The sequence below is a fragment of the Haliotis asinina genome, chromosome 13 (assembly GCF_037392515.1).
Source record: "Haliotis asinina isolate JCU_RB_2024 chromosome 13, JCU_Hal_asi_v2, whole genome shotgun sequence".
In the NCBI taxonomy this organism is placed as follows: domain Eukaryota; kingdom Metazoa; phylum Mollusca; class Gastropoda; order Lepetellida; family Haliotidae; genus Haliotis; species Haliotis asinina.
This window is the reverse complement of record NC_090292.1, coordinates 32251928-32273030: the sequence shown is the minus strand read 5'-3', so window position 1 is coordinate 32273030 and position 21103 is coordinate 32251928. Positions and strand designations below refer to the sequence as shown.

Below are 21103 nucleotides of genomic sequence, written 5' to 3'. Positions count from 1 at the left end.
GCAGCCAAATGTCTTTGCATGGAATGGTTTTGCCTGCAGCTATATAGAGCAAATAACATCACAATGTTATTGACAGTCCACTTCAGATTCAGTGACAGACAACATAGACGAAACACTACCTTGTAATTAATTTCCGGGGAGGCATCATTGCCTCATAATCGCTAGGGCAGATGTCAAGTGCAAAAGGAACTGATCCGAAACATGAGGCCTTCTGTACATACCAGTAGCTTCCCTATGAGACCATCTGATCAAAATGTGTGTATTGTCAAATGAGGTTTACTCGTTCATCCCAGACAGGGCCTCCGAGATAATTATTTCCATCTCTAAACTTCCTCATCATTTGGCAGCTCAGCATCAATTTAAGGAATATGGGAGGTGATTGGGGCAGCCATATTGGTTGCTGAGCATCATGGGAAATGTGCAAGCTGTTAAGGAATATAGCTTCTATGGTAACACTTCAGTTTGGTGTTGTTTGTTCGGTTGATTTATACAGATGTGGTGCAGGTGTTGAGATTAGTGTTGTGGTGGTTCTAGAATGATTGAATTCACTTTGCATTCGTGATTTCCTGGCTTAAATGTTTGCAGATTTATTTTCAGTGGTTGTCTTTGAAATGAAGGGTTGCGGAGGGGGAGGAGAGTTAATCAGCGTGTGTTGAATATCAGCGAAACCTGAATCTGAAAGTCAGGCTAACCCATGAATACTGACAAGCTGAATCAAGATTAATGGGTAGTTAGTGTACATAAATGATTCACTGCAGAGGAAAGGGTCGCCATGATTGTTAATGATAGTGTGCGAAGCTTAATTACATTATCATTGTAAGTTTGTTGTCCTTGTTTGACTATCAATTAATATGGTTTAGGGAGATAATTGGATCACATTTTCCAATATTATTCAATAAAATGTTAGATTGAAGGTTGAGTGAGTGAATATTACTTAACGCCGTACCGGCAGTGTTGCAGCTATTCGAGGCAAAAATTGAAGGTTGCTTTAGTTTCAAGAATAGGAGGATATTTTGTGTTTGTTGATGAAATAACGATTTTTGAGTTTTAACCTTTCTTCTGTGTGCTAATGGGTTTTTTTTGCATGAATCACAACACTACAGAATGCAATAACAGAATGTACATAATTTGTCAGTCACACATCCATTCATACACACTCAAACACACTCATTCACCCATCCACTCACTCAAATACACACACACACACACACACACACACACACACACACACACACACACACACACACACACTCATTCAGTCACAGTCACACACACCTTATTCACTGAACCACCTAATATTCTGTTATATGACCACGTTTGAAAGAAAAGACAAGAAAATGTTTCTTCATCTCACCTCTAGCATGACAAGGGCAGAAGGGTAGCCCAGTGATGAGAGCGTTCACTTGCCATGCCAAACACCTAAGTTTGATTCCCCACATGGGTACAATGTGTGAAGCCTGTTTCTGATCTCCCTGTTTTGTTATTGTTGGAATATTGCCAAAAGCAGTGTAAAACCAAACTCACTCACTCATTCTCTCCAGCATGCCAAAAAGTAATTCTTATCACACCAGCAGAAGGTGAATCATTGTCCTCATGTATTTTTGGAACAGGGATTATTTAAAAATACAATCACAGCTCCTCTATCAGAATATTACTGGCTGATCCTAATGTAGCAACTGCCTTGATTAAAGGGTCTAGTGAATGTGTTTTGACCCCCGAAGCTGTATTCAAACTATAACCAGTGTGCAGTACCGCAAGTTAATGTTCTGATCACTACCAGAGCTGGAAGCTGCCTTCTGTTGTTGGCAGGTGGCGACAGTTCGTTGTTATCACCAGTTGTGTGTTAAGAGATTTTCGCACGACCTAATCAGCGAATAAGGTCAACAATAACTGTTTTCGTATGGTGAAGAGTATCTCAGTTATCTCCCTTTTTTGTGGAAGCATGGGAATATGGGGTGTTATCATGATTATTCACTTGGGGCTCTAATCGTGGTCTAGCGGATTGACCGTCTGCTTGCACTGCGAATTGAAAGTCAGGTTTCTTTCCCAAATGTGTCATACCAAAAACTATTTAAGGTGGTTCTTGTTGGTTGTGGTCAATATTAGGGATAAACCAAGGTCTTTTTAGCAGAGTCAGTACACTTTGTTGCAGTAGGGCAACTGCAGAATAACATTTGAGGCCAACACGACATAACCCATATCAGTATAGATTACTGTAAGCAGACATCAGTCAGAAAAAGGTCATTGACTCTTCTTTAATTTGAAGCTGGAACCTTGTCAGATTTGATTTGTTTAGTGCAGCAAAGTCCATAGAAAATAATGCCAAGAGATTGCCTTTTTCTAGCAAGTAACTCAATTGTTTTTGCTATTGTGCACACTGCAAAATCGGTTTAAATCTTCTCTCCTTAAATATCTTCTTAAATCCTCAATGTTGATGTATTAGTACATTTTAAATGTTGATTTTGTTTTACTGTATCTCTCAGTCATGGATGTTAATAACATTTCAATATTTCCCTGCAGCGGAAACATTTGACTTTTATTAAGATTAACGTGTTACTCTTGGTAAATACACACCATGAGATGGCAGATCAGTTGGAAGTTAGAGTCATGAAGATTTAATGGATGATTTTATCTCATGGCATGAGAAAGGTCAAGTGCAGGTCTACAAAGATCATTCTTCATCTGAAAACACAGAAAAATTCATTGTATCAATGATAGAGGTGAAATAGTATACCACGGTATATATCAGAACCACAGTATTTTGCCTTCGGTGTGGTATACCAAAAAATATTTATTTTTTGTGCCATCATGTTAATGACCTTTTCAGAACTTATCTAATATATACAGAAATTGAATTATTCTATTACAGTGAATGCATTTCATTTCTAGAGAATGTTGTCATAAAGTGAACCCGAAACAGACCAAAGTGGATGCCTAGTACTGCAATACATACCGTGCCATGGTACAAGCATACCAGCGATTGATGTGTACCGTAACATATCCATATATCAGTTGAAAAGTTTCCTATCTGTGACACTTTTAGTTTAAATCTGAGTAAGTATAGAAAATCTATAAGTTTTGAACTAAAGTATTATCAGTTGTTATTTGCGACATGTCTGACCTTTAGAAACAACCCCTAAGGCAAAACTACATTTAGCAAGATCAGTAATTGATTCAAGGATTCATTTCACTGGTCCTTGCAGTTAGGACATGAAAAAATCAGAAATTAGTTAAAAGGGCACCAAGGTAGAGGACAAAAATAAATTTGCCAATTCTGATTAGCTAAACAAGAAATGGTAACATGATTATATTCTTCAGGCAAAACAGTCATCTGCTCTTCCAAGATGTTTTTGAGGTCCACCTTGAGCGTTTGAATGGCAAAATTCCAAGACCACATGTTTAGAATTGATCATAAGTAATACGTAAATTTCCTTAGTCTTTAAGATAAATTTAATCCTGACTTGGAACAAGCCTATTTTCATGCTAGGTAAGTAACAGGCAAAACCAACCTTGTGGTAAATATTGTTAATGCAAACAGGTGTTTCAAAATTGTGTGTTCGATTATGAGAAAACATGACTAATTGATTGTTGATTAGTCCGTACGATTAATCTTCGATTATTTCAGTTAATTGGACCACCACTATAAATCACGTTTCAAATATATACATGAAACCAGCTATCAGTTCTTAAACTCTCTCGTGGCACTTAGATGACGGGGCTTGAAGTAGAACTGAAACACTGATGCAAGCAATGTAGAAGTTCTTGTCAATAAAACATTCATGGCTTCACATTGCAAATCTCCTTATCAAACAATAAAAGCGTGAGTGTTCTTAATAATACCACCATCTCTGAAAAACTGTTGGCTGTTAGTAGCTTCCTGCATTATTGAAACAGCCTGTTAATATCTGTCTCTGAATTAGTCGTCAGCAACCCATTGCTTGGTATGCCATTGTCAAATAGAAATAATAACAAACAATGGGGGATTAAAATTCTGCTAAAGTAAGTACAGCAGAAGCTGTCAAAACCGGCAGCTGTCCTATCTGGCAAGTTGTCAGCACCTGCGTAAAGTCTCAGTCCTGTCCTTGGCTAGTACATTTCTCATCATTTACAAGCTCTTACAATCTGGCAGCTGTCAATTCAATGTTATCATTCACCTGAGTCCATGTGTGCAGCAATCAAGAGAACCATGTGATACAGCAATGTAATGCAAGACTGACAAAACTGGTTCAGTTCTAGTGGTAGGTAGTTGCTCTACAATCAGGCATGCTGTCTATACCGGATTATTTCTTCAGTGTGCCAATTTAGACAGCTTCCACTATGAATATACTGTGTAAGTACTGTAATACTCATTGCATTTTTGGACAATTCCTGCTTCTGACCTTGTGTTACTTAAAGTGTGCCATATTAGCAGTATTAAAAATGAAATGAAGGGGACTTATCATGTATATTCGGGGAGTGGGTCAGTGGAGCAAGTTGTGTGAATGTATCATTTCATATTTTTCACATTTTGACCACACAGACAGCAAAAAGAAAAAAAAAGGAAAATACCACATGTTGTATATGATCAAATTATTTATTTCAGTTCTTTTCAGAGTCATTGTTTTTGAAAAATATTACGTTCTGTCCAGCTGTTGATGTAAGTATTATCAGTTTTCAGTCTCCATCCTTTGAATATAATCTGATAAAAAATATTCAGTGGCATTCAACAGTCAATGGCAGAATGGCAGATATGTTTCTTGGATACAGAGTTTTAAAAAAAGGTGTAATTTTGGACATAATATTGAAACTTCCTTTTAAAACATGATTCAGGAAGCACATTGACTTTGCTGAGTCATCAATAATTCATGCTGTGGTACAGTGGGAATTAACATCTGAGAGGTTGCTTTCACTCTCACTGTTGTGAACTGATGGTCACTGATAACAGTTTAGTGTGATTTTTACACACCATACATGTTCATCGTTTGACAAGAAGTAGGTCACATGGCCGCAAGACTCGAGTCTTCAGAATGAACATTCAAACAACACGTTTGGATGTTAATCCGTTTTTCACCCCATGTTTCTTGAAGTGATTACTGGACCACTTTCATGTTCCTGAGGAAGCAGCTAACATGGAACCAACAGAAGGGTTGATTCTGATTGTTGAGGACCCATGAAGCTCTGGGTAATAGAATAGGTCTTCAGCCACCCATGCTTGCCACAATAGTGACATATGCTTGTCGTAAGAGGCGACTAACAGGATCAGATGGTCAGAGTCGCTGACTTGGTTGACACGTCATCGGTTCCCAACTGCGTAGATTGATGCTCATGCTGTTGATCATGGTATTGTTTGGTCCAGACTCAATTATTTACAGATCGCATCCATATAGCAGAAATATTTCTGGATGCAGCGTAAAACTAAACTCAGTCACTCTGATTGTAGAGGCCATTTATTTTTGTCCTCAGTGTTTTAACACATATTTTAAAAACCAAAGTCTGGTTCATGCCTGTTTACGATTATCTCTACAATCCATCCTCATGAACAAGTTGAAGAAACCCCCATCCAAACTGTCAATTATATTAAGGCCTTGACTAACAGTGACAATTTTCAGTAATTTCCCCCAGTATCTGTTTGACGGATCTTTAGAATCAGTGACTTGACAACTGATCAGTGATAACTCCCATTTGAGGTCACTAAAGGTGACAGGTTCGTTAACAACTTTGGAAGTCTCCTGTGCCATGTGTATCATGTCGGCCATTTTGTTGTTCATCAGTTCATGTAAATGTGTCGAGATGTGCCACAACTGTCAGTGACCTCACAAGGTAGTAGTGTGGAGAACTGGTTGAAATATCACAAATGATGGTTGGTTACTAACGAGCAATCATGAAAAAATTGCCCATCATTTTTTCAAATTTTCCTGTTCTGGTCACTAATGCAGATTAGTATAAAGAAAAAAAATACCTGTTTTTCTCTTGTATTTTGTTTCATTTAGAAATTGTACAAATTTCACATCCAATGAAAACCGATTCAAACTGCTCCTATGTACACTGTGTATCAGAATCAGAATTTTTCAGTTAATTCATGTATGTGCCGAGCAATAATGTCAGCTTATCATCGTCAAGCATATTCTGTTCTCCTATATATATATATATGGTTTAATATATGATACACAGTGTACATATAACACTGTCACTTAGTCACTTCGTATGGAATCTAAGAAACATCTGTAAAACACAATCACCCACCTGCTCACAAACTGCACATTGTAAACTTATATTGCATATATATATGCATCAAGTTAATGTGTGCCTGATTGGGTGGGTGAATGTGTGGGAGCCTGCATTTTTGTGGTGGTTTATGGTCTTGTACATAGAACTCAGGTTACAAATCAGTTGAATTAAGCAACTTTAAACTCTAAAAGTCCTTAGATGGGTGAGTGTGTTTGGCAGCTTGACTCCTGACAGAATAAACAATACAGAATAAACAAAATGGGGGTGGCTGTCCTACCAGAACAACTTCAATGACCAGACAGGGAGAGTATGTAACCTTTTAATCCTATTCCAAGTGGCATTAATCTTATTGGCACATTGACGGTATGCTTGGATGCTTATGGTGATTGCTTAATGTCATTCTTGTAAGGTGGTGGCATGTTTACCTCATCAAAGTAGTTTATTAGACATAACCCTTGTCATTCGTAACTACTTGTCTCTTTCCGTGACCTACAAGAAGACTCTTACCCCTCTTGTACGCCCTTATTGCCAAGAATCGTGGCAAACCAATCAAATTGTGTGTAGTAAAAGGCATTTCAAAACATGAAAATGGCATAACCATTGAACTTTGAAACTTCATTAAACCATACAAAGCACAATTTAAACTTAAACTTTTAGCTAATGGATGAACAATTTTCAACACTGAAACATATTTGCAAAGAGAATGACCACATTGCTGTTTTGCCCAGGGAATGTAGGATATTCCAAGAGCCATGTTTGGAAATTCAGAGTTATCTTTCCTTGGTAATAGTACTAGACTGCTTTCATCTCCATGCCCGTTGGCACATACACAGGACCCAGTCGTAAACATGACTATGAGAGGGACATGAGACACCATCCGGTTTGCCGGAGTGACACGAATAGTTACGAATGAACCCTTGTCTTTCTGGATGGTTTACAGTGAGGTTCTAATATACCTCAGGCTAGTATTTATGTAGAACATCTGTTATATTGTGTAGTCATGACATACCTTTTTCAATAGTATGTCTGTGGGAAGAGTTTTGCTACTATTTACTGGAGTCTTTCTGTAAGCTATTACTGGTACATGATGAAACTAATATTCTGTATTTATATTTTCCTAATATCTGAATGCTAATGTATTGCTTGTACTGGTTATAATTAATAATGAATTTTGGTATGAACTATTTCATGATACTTGCCTGACAACAAAGCATATGACACTTGTGCTCTCAGTTTAGGCAAGTGAATTTGTTCATAATTGCCTCTGTTCACCCAGCAGTGAATGGATACCCGGTGGGATGAGTCATGTTACCTTTCCATCACCTCACAGGCAGCTTGGGTTATCCAGGGTAATAATAATCAAGCATGCATTAAAAATGTTCATGATAAATGGACTATGTTAATATCATTGTTATGTATGGGTCTAGGCCTGTGTTAATGTTCAAGAAAATGAACATTAGTGTACCATTGTTTACCACAGTTGTTTGAGTCTACCTACCTTCTGTTCATTTTTAGGGTTTTCTTGTCACATTGTCTGAAACTATTGTTCCTTAAAAGAAAACATTCTGCAACAATCGTACTTGTGGAGATGACAGGAGATGAGTACAATCTGTTTATAATGAAAGACTATGATTTGAGCTATTTAAAGCCAAATAGGTTCTGTTTGCACTTTGTCTGCTCCAATTCAGACTCATTAAAGTGAGATAATTAGTACTGTACCAAACTTTAGAAGTCTTTACAATAACTGCCTAATTATTGTGCTCAGCTGACAAAATCACATCTGGGAGAGTTGAATCTTCATGCAGCAGACATGTTTGCCATCTGATGTCTAGAGCTTGAGTTCAGAAACTGTAAAGTCTGTTATTCAGCTCCTAGCTTTCTTAGCATATATCTAGCATTCCCTTGGCTTGTAGATTGGAGACAATATTGTCCAAATTTGACTTTATAGAATGTTTTACTGTGGTAAATTCTAAAATTCTAGAATACTGGAAAATTCAGAATTGTAAGTGACATTTTTAGAAACTCGAGGCTAAAGGTTGGCACCATTCTGCTTTATATTTTTAGGCTATCTTACCAAATGATGGCAGATTTTCGTTAATCTGTTTCACAGCCTGTAGAATACATTATTTTAGGTAATACCCAGCCCTCCCTGCAGTGCTATAAATGAAGCAAGTCTAGGTTTCCCCAGGTTAAGACTTTGCAATTAAAACCTAATGACATTCCACCTGAACCATATTTGCCTATGTAGTTATGTATTGCATTGGAAAAGTCATTTTTATGGTAATTTTTAACAAAACTCAAAATGTTAAGATAATCAACTAACACATTTTGTAGGGGGTGTCAGCAATTTTGTACATAAAAATGCTTTAAAAAATCATGCTTATAAATTTTGAGAATGGATAGGGGTGTTGGGTGTCATTTGAAAGGCGATTTGACGAAGAGTTAAGAACTGGTTGCCTTAGGAGCACACTACTACTCCTTCATTGCTTATTGATGTTACAACTTTGGCATTGCGAGTTTGAACAAACAAATTACTATCAATCCACTTACTAATGGGGACTGTGCCAATTTACTCAACTTGGTAGTGAAGCATGTTATCTGGACTACCAGTTATCGTGCTGCCATTTTGGGTAGAGTGCTGATGGCTGAATGGGTTAGATTGCTGACTTTGTGTGCTGGAAATTTGGGGTTTCCTAGGACAATGTTGGTTCATATTTAGATGGGACTCAACAAAAAAAACGGGACCAAAGTCTGTGGTTTTCATGGAACATGTAATCTCAAATAAAACATGTTACTGTTGAAAACTGCAATGAAGATAAAATCAAAATGGTGGCCTTGTGGTTAAAGCACACTTAAAACACAATTAAGAAGATGATTACTTAAATTCAGAGGCAGCATTTTGATCCTTTAAAACACAATTAAGAAGATGATTACTTAAATTCAGAGGCAGCATTTTGATCCTTTAAAATACATGAGCAACAATGTTCACATTTCTAGTTTTGAATATAGCTGAAAATATACATATTCAACTTTGATTTTAAACACACTCATTGAAACTCAGTGAAAACAGTGTTTTGATCCTTTAAAAGAGACAAGCAAGAATGATCAATCATCTGGCACTCCAATATGGCTGAAAAATTCAAATGCAACTTTTAACTTTAAGCACACTCATTAATGCCAGCATCAGACCATGGACCTTGATCCCTCTCCTGCTTCATTGGAATTAATTAAATAGTATGCAGATCATCCCACTAAAAAACCCATAATGACAATGCATATGTTACATCACTTCTTTGATCTACGATGGAATATTTCATTTCGTATCATATATCCACAATGCAAAGAGGATGGAAACAACAAGGTTCAGCCATGTTTATTCAAGGACCATATGTTGCTGCTCGAGAAGCGTAATTGGACAATTTGTGAAATGTCAAATCTTCTAACATGGTGGTCATATAAGCTGCGTCTGCTGCAGTTATGAGGACGTTTGGAGGAGCATCTATCTGGATGGATCGTGGTAAATACTGGATTATGTTGGTATTTGTGCCAGGAATTGTATTGTGTTACCAGCTGCAAGTAGACATGTGTCTGGTAGGTGGGGGATTGTCACATATTCGTGACAGGCCAATCGTTGTCTGACTGGGGCTTGTTGTTACTTGTTATCGCTGGCTCTTTATGGGAGATTGTTTTCGGAGACTTGTATCATGTCTGATCCTTTGTTCTGATGTATGTTTGATAAGTCCAGGCAGTGTTCTGTGTCTTCCATTGCTCTGTTTGGGGTACCCACCAGCACAAGCTAATGTAGCTCACCTATGGTTAGAGAGTAATGTTTAATGCCTTTTAGCAATATTCTAGCAATATCATTGCTGGGGACACAAGAAAATGGCATATAACATTGTACCAAGGGGGACTTGAACCTGGATCCTCGGTGTGAGAACCAAATGCTTTAACCATTAGACTGCCCATCTGTCCCAGCCTACATCTTTCACACCCATAAGCAACTGACCAATTATTATTCAGGGAAAGTTTTTGGGATTATTGATATGAACTATAGATTTCTTCAATCATTGGTCTACTACATTCTATTCTCTCTGTGTTGACAGTGTTTTGATTTTCTTAGCCATATGTCTTTGTATTGGACAATCTTTACAACATTTAACCTTTATAAAAGCAAAATGGTGGGATAGCCTAGTGATTAAAGGGTTAGCTCGTCTCACTGAAGACTTGGGTTCATTGTCCTACAATGTTTAAATCACATTTCTGGTGTCCTACCTTGAAATTGCTGGAACTTTGCTAAAAGCAGCATAAAACTAGACTCACTTAATCACTTGTAACAGAACCACTGAGCATCTGTGAAGTGAATATTAGATGTTCTGAAAATATATTATCATTATCATTGGAAGAGTTGAATGATCTGTCACACTACACCTGTTCCTGCTCTGTGTATCCCAGATTCAGAAGTCTCTTGAAAACTCATCTCTGCCAAGAAGCTTTTTGTTGACTTTTTTCACATTTTATGTACCGTGACCGGGCAATTTAGCTTGGAGAGGCACCATACAAGTGCTCTGTTGTTATATAACTTGTTGTGTAAAGCAGCACTCGTCTCTTTTCCAACTATGTAACAACAAAATTCAGCATAGAGTATGAACACTTGTCATACATGATTTACATGATCTTTATAGTTTTTCAACAGACAAAGGCTTCTTACAATGCATCGCATAACTGCCAGTATGATATTTCGGTCAACCAATCAGAAGGATTGTGAAGGCATGATTGATTTAGGAACAAGGAAGTAAACAACGTGCCATTGTCAATTTGATTTACCTACACAAAATATTAACACACATACTTTTTGCTCATGTTACAAATATTTTAACAATTTTATCTGAAGGTCATCTGACATGTACGTTCGACCACAGGCAACTCAAGCTGTTTTGAATTTTGGATCAGTGACATGTCTCTTATTGGTTATATGGGGCCCCTTCCCCCCCCATAAAATACGAAATTAACACTCAGCGGGATGTAAAAAGATTTTTCAGAATTTACCATTTTTAGTCACAATGTGGAATTCAGGTTGACAGTTCCTTGAAACAAGTGAAAAAGAAAAAAAATATTTGACATATGAAATATCACACTTGATGATTGTGTGGATGATGAGATGTTCAGTTTCAGGGAAGAATGATTCCTTACTACTGTGTTCATACTGGTCATTGTCTTCTAAACCACAAAAATCTTTCCAAAAAATGTTAAGGCCAATCAAAACTCTCCTCCTCATCACATGATTCCGTTTAGCCCTCGGCTGAAGCATTCTGTCTTTCAGGGTGAAACGCTAGACAACCCTCTTTACAGTGTTGAAAGAGTTTTTCCCAATTCTGCAATCGGAATTAACTGTCTGTTCACAGAAATTCCCTGATTTGCAGCTTCAGTTTCAGGCAGCAACACAAACAAGGTCCCTGCTAAGTGGCCCCATATAACCAATAACTGATTGTCACTGGGTTCCAGTCACGTGAAGATCCTCGCAAATGAGAGTTCATCCTCTCCTTAATCATGACTGAATGGTGATAGCTGCAGGCCACGATGCAAGTGTTACAACAGCATCGAGTCTAAACACTGCAGAAGGAAGTATCCTCGAGTGATTGCTGCTCAGAATTGAAACCACTTTTGCTGTCTACTCATAGTTAAAGATCAACTCCTGAGATTAATAGTCTGCCAGGCGTTATGGCTCGGGGATTGGAGTATGGACGCTCTCTGAATATTCAGTGGTGTGACTTTTCTAGTACGAAACATGGCTACATGAACTGATGTTGTTAGACGGAACGTAACTAGTTTTTTTAATGCTATGTTGATTAACTGATCTGACTAACATTGTTTGATGATTGTCTTGACGGTTGACATGACTAAGGCTTAGTCCCTGAATGTATATAATTTTGATAGTAAGATATAAACCCATATAATTTGATAAGGCGCCCCAGGGAGACCAGAGATCCAGGACCTGGAGAAATGAACTGCATATAGGGCTTGGCTGTAGGGAAGATAGCATGTTTCAGGGACTTTGAGACTGATTAGTTTGGACACTTTGATTTTTTATTTAAAACATCCATAAATATGAGTTGTTTCAAAGGCATTTAGAAGTTAGTTTGATCCATAAATGTGACTTTTCAAATACGAAAAACAACTATACAAGCAGATATGGTGAAGTTGAATATAAACTAGTTTCAGCTGCAATGTACATAGAGGAAACTAAACGACCTTCCGTGTAATACCATTTTTATTAAATGAGTTAATGATTTGGTATCACACGAGCGAAAGCGAGTTTGATACTGAATCTTTAACGAGTTTAATAAAAATGATATTTAACGGAAGCAAGTTTAGTATGCTGTTTATTACTCAACAACATAAATTGACAGAAACTGCTGTGAAAATCCCTACAGTGTGAGGACTCTCAGCTTTCCGCGAGTCAAGCAAGGTCTAATAAAATTGCGACATCAGCATTAGCATTGTGACATCACAACTTTAAACCATTTTGACGTCACACGTCAAGCGGTATTACACTAGTGCAATATTGCCGTAAAAATATTACACTGCAGTATCTGCAACGGGCGAGTAATAAATGGCATTATGACAGTTCAGTTGTTGTAGATATACAGTGAGTGAGTGAGTTAGTTAAGTTTTACGCGCGAGTAGTTAATTATCTGATCTAACTAGCTTTGTTAGTTAATTTTTGTCACACTTTGAGTTTTGTTTTGAAATGACCGCCAAAATGCGAATCAAAACTGTATGGGCAAAGAGTTCCTGCTGAATGTATTCTGGTTCTCATTGATTCAGGCTTTACTGTTGCAGAGGGGGCTGGGTATTAAAGGAATATAATGTGTTCCAAGGACTGTGAGACAAATTAAATAACATCTGCCATATTTTGGTATGATATCCTTGGACCCCTAGGGTATAATATGCTGTCAGCAACCCATGCTTGCCACAAAAGGCGACTATGCTTGTCGTAAGAGGTGACTAACGGGATCAGGTGGTCAGGCTCGCTGACTTGGTTGACACATGTCATCGGTTCCCCTTTGCACAGATTGATGTGCATGCTGTTGACCACTGGATTGTCTGGTTCAGATTTGATTATTTACTAAACTAAACTTATTCAGTCACTATAATGCCCAAGAATCTAGACCAAAACAGTGCCAATACTAGATTTGAGTTCCTGTAACAATTCTAAATTTTCCAGTTTTCCAGTTTTCCAGAATTTAGCAAAATATTTAGGCAGTATTACAGCATTGGCACCAGAAATAGCCATCATAGATTTTAATCATGTATTAAGTCGAACCCGGGCCTTTGGTGTGTTGAGCAAACACTTTAACCATAATGCTACGCCACTTCCCCTTTTTGAAATGCTAAGGTATACAGTACCCAGATACCAGATGAATGAACAAGTAGCTGATCTCCTCCACATGTTGCTTATCACTTGTCCGCTCAGAAATCACAAAGCTGGTTGAATCATTGCACATGCAGATTGTATCTGGGACAGATGTGGTAGGTTAGTAAAAATATCTCAAGAGATTGTACCAGAAGGTTACTTTATCTGTAGTATCATATTTACTTAATTGGAGCTTATTCGTTTGTGAATGGAATTGGTAAACATGTAATAATGGCTGGTAATACAACTCCATATATTAAATGTTAACAATGAATATATCAATATTGACTTAAACTGTCGTAGGGCTGAGATTAGTTTTGTTTGCAAGAGGTCTATCCTTTTTGCAGTCTTGGGTCAAAGATGGTTATAAAGAATCAGTGGTGTTTAATAGTGATCGCACGTATTGCTCTTTCAGTAAGAGTTAAAAATAGTCTGTAATAGAGTTGTTGTTAGAAAAATTGTTACTATTGTTATTATTGTTGGAATAGGTTTTAATATTTGCAGACTCTTACCATACAATAGGTGCAAAAAGTGGAATAGTTTTTCATTATTCCCGCGCACATTTTAGCACTAAGCAAGAGATTTGGTATTAGGCTCCAGGCATACATATGGATTGGAATATCTCAAGAACCGCTTTCTAGATTCTTTTAGTACTTGGTATCTAGGTCAGCACAGTTTGTGAAAGGTCCAGTCAGGTTTGGTGACCTTGACCTTCATTTCAAGGTCACAAGGGGGCTTATACATTTTGACTTGTCAGCAAGATTTCTTCAGAACTGTTCTCTGGATTTTCTTCATAAGCTTTATCTAGGGAATGTGCAAGTCCTAAGTCAATTTAGCTGACATTCGCTTAATTTTCCAGGTCACAGTGTAAATTTGAAGATTTTTACCAGCATGTTAAGTTTGTCAGTGAGATACATCTAGAATCCTTCTCTGGATTTTCTTCAAAGACTTTTAAAGAATGTTTTCAAGTGTTTTTTCCTAAGGACTTTCTTTATTACTATTTTTGGCACATTTAAATTTTTTGTTGACATTTAACTTCATCTTAATCTATGACCTTCACTTTCATTTATAAGATAAGCCTAATGTGTTTGAAAATCAGAGCCATGCTTTACTGAATTGATGGTGACTAAATATCAATTGGAACCAAATGCATAGCTTGAGGTTTCATTTAAATGTTTCACCACCATGTATACTGACATTTTACTTCCTTCACATTTTGTATAGAAATGGGGGTATTTTTACAGGGAATCTGATTTATTTGATACATGTTCGATGTTGTTTATGTTTGGGACTGTGTGTTGTAATTGAGTTTGAATATTTTAATAAATAGAAGGTAATATGATGGTGAAGTTCCTTTATAATTGTGGAGAAAAAAATGATCTAATTGTATTTTTCGAGTTTTAATAAATGTTTTTATCAGCATTTCCATCATGTCTGTTGTGCTGATATTAGTCATGTTGTTATATACATGCGCAGTGAAGCGCTGTGAAATCAGACGCATGCTCAATCCAAAAAATTCAAGTTGCCTATATGGAATATTCTAAAGTCTGTGTCAAAACCCATGGAGTTGTTATTATCCATCATTGAGGTCAAACGGAAAAAGTTCTCACAATAAGGTTTTATGATGTGAAACGGCCTAAAAAAATAGTAAATTCACATGAGCGTCAGTGGAAAGTTGATGCCGTCTGATTTTTCCGAACAACCAGTCAGACTTTAGTTTTTTCTTGATTCATGGTATAATACTTTTTAAGTTTCATTTGATAATTTGCATCACCTTGCTGGCAACTTTTGTTTGTGAAACCGGTTTATGGCATTGTCATAGTTACGTCATTGTCATAGTTACGTCATTGTCATAGTTATGAATACGTCACAGACCCAAATAGTCAGGCTTGTTCATCCAAGATAGACCATTGACATCATATGCTGTTCCAGTATGAAGTGAGAATTATATATTATGATAACCATTGTGCTATCTTTGGTTCTAAAGGGATGTAAGAATGGCCTTACTGACTGTAAAAACCGGTAAGGCCATCTAAATTGTCTTACCAATGGTAAAACCCAGTGCTGCCATCTTGAGTTCCAGCAGACTGTAAGAATGGTTTTACAGGTTGTTGTAACCATTCAGGCCATGTCATTTCCAGAGGGTTGTAAGAACTATCATGCTGTCAAAACATTGGCGCTATTCTCAGTTCAAGAGTGAGAATCTTGTGTCATGGAAACCAAAACCATTGGTGTCATAAGCATTTCCAAAGTGAAGTCTCAAGTATCCTATTTGACCGATTTTATGATAAACCTGTTCAGGTTATTAGCTAGAAAATTAATATTCACATTAAATACACTGTGACCTGTACTGGGCTGGGGTCATTTCCACAAAGCGATTGTTGTGGTAAGGTTAACATAAAATTTCAGGGCTCGATTTAGGAAATATTTGCACCCGGTGCAATGTAGGATGAAAACCTAATTGCCCCATTTGCAGCGTAGTGTGTATAAACGTCAGAGGTTTCTGTGCACACAAACATATTTCCTTGATGTACTCCATGTAGTACCAATGAAACCATAGCAACACAGACACACAGCTGATCTCTGTTTACATGAGCTGTCATTGCCAAGACATGTCCATAAATAGCAAAGTTCGGTGCCACAGCTATTCAAAGTTTACAAGAAAAATGAGTTGACATATTTATGCTTATAGATTTATTGCTGATTTATTTCTCAAAAACTGACTTGTCCATTGTGCAAGTTAGATTCAAAAATAGATTACACTAGTGCAAGTAACAAAGCACTAAACCAAGCCCTGTATTTGTACTTCAAAATAACCTAATGGCCATGATAGATAAAACCCAAGTCATTCACTTACTTAAAGACCCTGAAGTTATTTCCTGTCATCAAACTGTATGTTTTAATCCCTGACTTTCTTTTTCATAGTTTTGATCGTTCATGGTCGATTCCGAATGTGGTAAGATTTTGTTTCTATGGCAACCTGCTGCAAGTGGTTACCTTGGTAACTTGGTGCTTTGAAGTATATATAATCCAAACCATTTTGCTTGGGGCAGAATTCCTACACTCTGTTACAGCTCAATATTGTTCAGAATTCTGTAATCTATTTTCCATTGAGGGAGCTCTACACCAAACAACCTCTATTTCCATGACAACAGTACTAAAGGGATCTTTGTCGGCGCATGTACCACAGATATGTACCCAAGGTACACTTCTGTACACAGAAATGTACCCTAAACAAAGCTCAAATACAGAAATGTACCTGATACCCAAAATTGGAGACAACCGAATCAGAAACCATATAAAGTTCTTCCTGTTTAACTGATCCCAAGTGGTATTGTGCCTCTCGAAATGTTCGTTACGGTGTATGGTTGTTACAGAATGACATTTCTGATCAAGAAAATGGCACAGGGTGGATCGGAATTGCCCTCGGGTACCTTTTCTGTATGTTGATTATGGCTTTATACAGAAACATGCAGCTACATATCTGTAGAAGTCATGTCGACTACGATCCCTTCAGTAACAGTGGTCCATCTTTCCTCTTTCATGGCCATATATCTGTTTCTGTTTCACATTCCTTTTATTTTTCTCAAACATCAGTACAGTGGAATCTTTCTTGAACTGTGAGGCCCAAAGTTTGTTTGCGCTGAAGCTTGGATTAGAGATTAATGCTCCAAGAGGACTTCTTTGATTGGTATTCTAGAAGTTGGGTAGATGCAGGATGAGGACTGTTTTATGGATATATTCATTCCCAAGGCCTATCACCACTTGCTCAATTAATTTTCATGTAACCCTACCCAGCTACTGTCCATCACAAGTCTATTGCCTTCCCGACAGTACCTTATCACCTTTGTAAACAACTATGCGTGCCTCTCCCTACTGGATCCCAATCAACATCCCTTGTTTATACAACATCTACATCTTCTCCTAGCTTCCATCTACCTACATAAACCTCACCTATTGGACAAACAACTCATTCTTGCCTCATCCCTCATCTGTTGTCCAAACAACTTATGTACATAAATCATCTCCAAATTACTTCCCATGTATCACTTGCTTGACCAACGACATTAGAATCTACATTGAAATGACGCTAATTCAAAATAAAGGAGTTGTATATCCATAAAATAGTCCTCATACTTCAGGAGGAGTTACGTCCCTGGGCCTAGATTTTCAAACCTCTGTTAGCGTTAAGGTAGTTGTAAGTGCTATTCATTAACATTGACTTACGACTGTCTTAGCACCAGGAGAAATGGGGAAAATCTAGGCCCTGGTTTCCAAATTTGATAGGTTTCTTGGTGAGGCAGGTTTCCCTATCAGTTCTCTGTGTAATCGTCCAAATTGCTTTCTTTTAAATTTATTCCGTTACATTGCATTTTTTTTTTTTTCAGTCAAAGTTTTAATATTGTTTAATTTGGAACATACAGATAGTTAAGGTTAGACAACATATCATATTAATGAAATGTAAATATTACTTTGCATAAAACTGACATGGAATCAAACCTCGTTGGATATGTGGATCAATTATTATTGTATCAAAAGTTGTGAATATGGAATGCTTCAGTGCCTTGTTTTAGCATGACAAGACTAATACATTAGCTCCAGCATTGACAGAAGTACTGATTGGTCTTTGTCCAGGGCCCACTTGCACAAGGCAACCTTAGCGCTACAACTACCTTAAGCCTATGTTGAAGAGGGGAGGTGGGGTAGCCTAGTGGTTAAAGCGTTCGCTCGTCACACCAAAGACCCGGGTTCGATTCCCTACATGGGTACAATGTGTGAGTCCCATTTTCTGGTGTCCCCCGCCGTGATATTGCTGGAATATTGCTAAAAGCGGCGTAAAACCAAACTCACTCACTCACTATGTTGAAGAATGTTGTAGCGCTAAGATTGATTTGTGCAAGTGGACCCAGGTCTGACATTTTCCAGTGGACCTTATTGGCTGACTTCATGTCCATAATGATAGCTACGGAATATTTAAACTGTGAAGATATGGGTTAGAATTGGTCTTCAGCGATGCATGATTGTTGTAAAAGGCGACTAATGGAATCACGTGGTCATGCTTGCTGACTTGTTGACACGTCATTATCGGTCCCCATTTGTGCAGATTGGTGCTCATGCTGTTGATCATGAACACTGGATTGTCTGGTCCAGACTTGATTAATTACAGACCGCTGCCATATATCTGGAATATTGCTGAGTGCGGCTTAAAACTAAACTTACTCGGTATCATACGGTCGTGCTGCCAGCTAGGTGCAATGAACTGAACACTCATATTTCCAGCACATCCTAAAATTTGACAGCTGAACTGAACCAATGTGGATTTATGTATCTCGTCCAAGGATACTGCACAAATGTGGCGCCCTTGGAGCGCCAAACCTAGGTGCATCCACCAGGGATTGAACCCACTCCTTCAGCGTCATAGGCAGAAACCTTACCACTGCACTACTGCACTCTATTTGAGCCTACAATAATATGACTGGAATATTGAGTACAGCCAGGGTATGAAAATTTCAGCCAGACCACAGGACTGCTTAGATATAATACTTACCCTGACCAAAATTTGTGTGAACACAAAAGGTAATAATTTATTTAGCTTAATTAAATTAAAAATTGTAAAATGCTGAAAAATATTCATGCCAGTGCAAGGAAAGCATTAACTGTTCATTTCAGATTTGTGAGTGAATTAATAATGATTTATTATCCTGAAAAATGATGAATATTTTCTTATGCAAGTCTGAATTTTAACCAGGCAGGTGAATTTGAGAATCTGGCAGTCAGTGTTGAAAATAACATGTCCCAGGCTGTTGGGCAGACAGGTATTTCGAGAGTTTCGAATTATTGTTCTTGCTGGTTGCTCAGATGGGTTATTTTCAACATGGACTGGCAGATTCTCAAATTAACCTCACCAACGGTTTGGTTTAAATTCAGACATGCATATGAAGATTTTTATCGTATTTCAGGATAATAAATCATTATCAGTCCACTCACAAATCTGAAATAAACTGTTAATTCATGTTGCATTGGCATAATTCTTTTTCAATATTTTACATGTTTTAATTCCATGATACTATGTAGAGTAGTTTTTTTTTGTGGGCAGGTAAGTTTTGGCCAGGAATGGCAAGTTTTACATCTTACCTGCCCTGTGGTCTGGCAGAAATTGTTGGGAGTTTCATACTCTGCTTTTGTGTTTGTGATTGTGTTAGTGTTTGTTGTTTAACACTGCACCATATTCCAGCTATATGATGCCTGTAAATGTCTGGATCAGACAATCCAGTGATCGACAGCATATTGTATAATAATGTTTGTACTTTCTGAAAGGTATTGTATATCTGAGCAGCTGGAATATTGCTGAGTGCAGCATGGAATGGCAGACATTCATATATTCATCAATTCAAGAGTGGAATATTCAGCATTTCTATTTATAGCTGCTGAATCATTGAATAAAATAATCAATTATAGAACAAGTATATATGGATGACAACTTCTTTCATACTAGAACATGACGTTTTGATACAGGTTCTTGTAGTGTTACAAGAACATGACGTTTTGATACAGGTTCTTGTAGTGTTACAAGAACATGACGTTTTGATACAGGTTCTTGTAGTGTTACAAGAACATGACGTTTTGATACAGATTCTTGTAGTGTTACAAGAACATGACGTTTTGATACAGGTTCTTGTGTTGTTACAAGATTCAAGAACCTGTATCAAAACGTCATGCTCTAGTATGAAAGAGGTTGTCATCATATATGTGTGTTCTATCTGACTTCCAGCTTCTAAATATGCCACTCAAACGAAATAATCAGTGAGTGTACAAAATGAAATCATTCATTTAAAAGATGATTTTCCCTGCACTACCTTATATCCACACATAAAGGTCATGCAAGTGTAATTAAACTTTGAAATATATAAAAATCCTCACGTTCACAGAAGGCATTTGCAGCTTCTCATAAATCTTGTTTCAAGTTCACTAAAATGTTTCAAGCTTGGACTTGTCAGAGATAAATACAGATTCTAACCAACTCTAGTTGGCTTTGACATGAAATATATAAGCTGACTGATACGATTGAAGTATTTACTTTCCCCACAGGTCAAGTGGGTTTTTTTCATTATTTTCACATATTACTGCTTGTCAGTGCAAGAATTGTTTTTATTTTCAAGTCCCAAATTAGATCCAACTTCAGACTATCCACTGTCAAAATCACTTGTTGCCCCAAGCTAGAAAACCAAAGCAGAACAGATGAAGCGACTAATATGCCATAGTGAAGACTATCACATTATCCCGCCAGTTCGGGAATAATCAGCACATTGGTGTGAGATGGCAAGCAAGTGCGTCTATTGTATACAAGAATTAACAAGACTAGATTTTATCACAGACTCCAAAGCGTCTAAAATGTCAGAAAACCTGCCAACCAGTGAAGAATTCTGGGAAATCAATACTTTCACTCCAGAACAGACCATATCGTGTACTACTGCTGCATAA

The 21103-nt window shown here is 37.4% G+C and overlaps 1 protein-coding gene across 2 annotated transcripts in view; it reads left to right on the top strand.

Moving 5' to 3' along the window:
• LOC137259999 (ras-related protein Rab-27A-like) overlaps positions 1–21103 on the top strand; it is a 70962-nt gene that overhangs the window by 31859 nt on the left and 18000 nt on the right. Inside the window, exon 1 of one of the 2 annotated variants that reach the window (XM_067797679.1) lies at positions 9630–9724. The exons of the other annotated variant lie outside the window; for it this stretch is intronic. Within the exon in view, the coding sequence (XP_067653780.1) occupies positions 9685–9724 (40 nt within the window). The 5' untranslated portion in view covers positions 9630–9684. Of the gene's footprint in view, positions 1–9629; positions 9725–21103 lie in introns of those variants that run through there. 2 annotated transcript variants of the gene reach the window in all.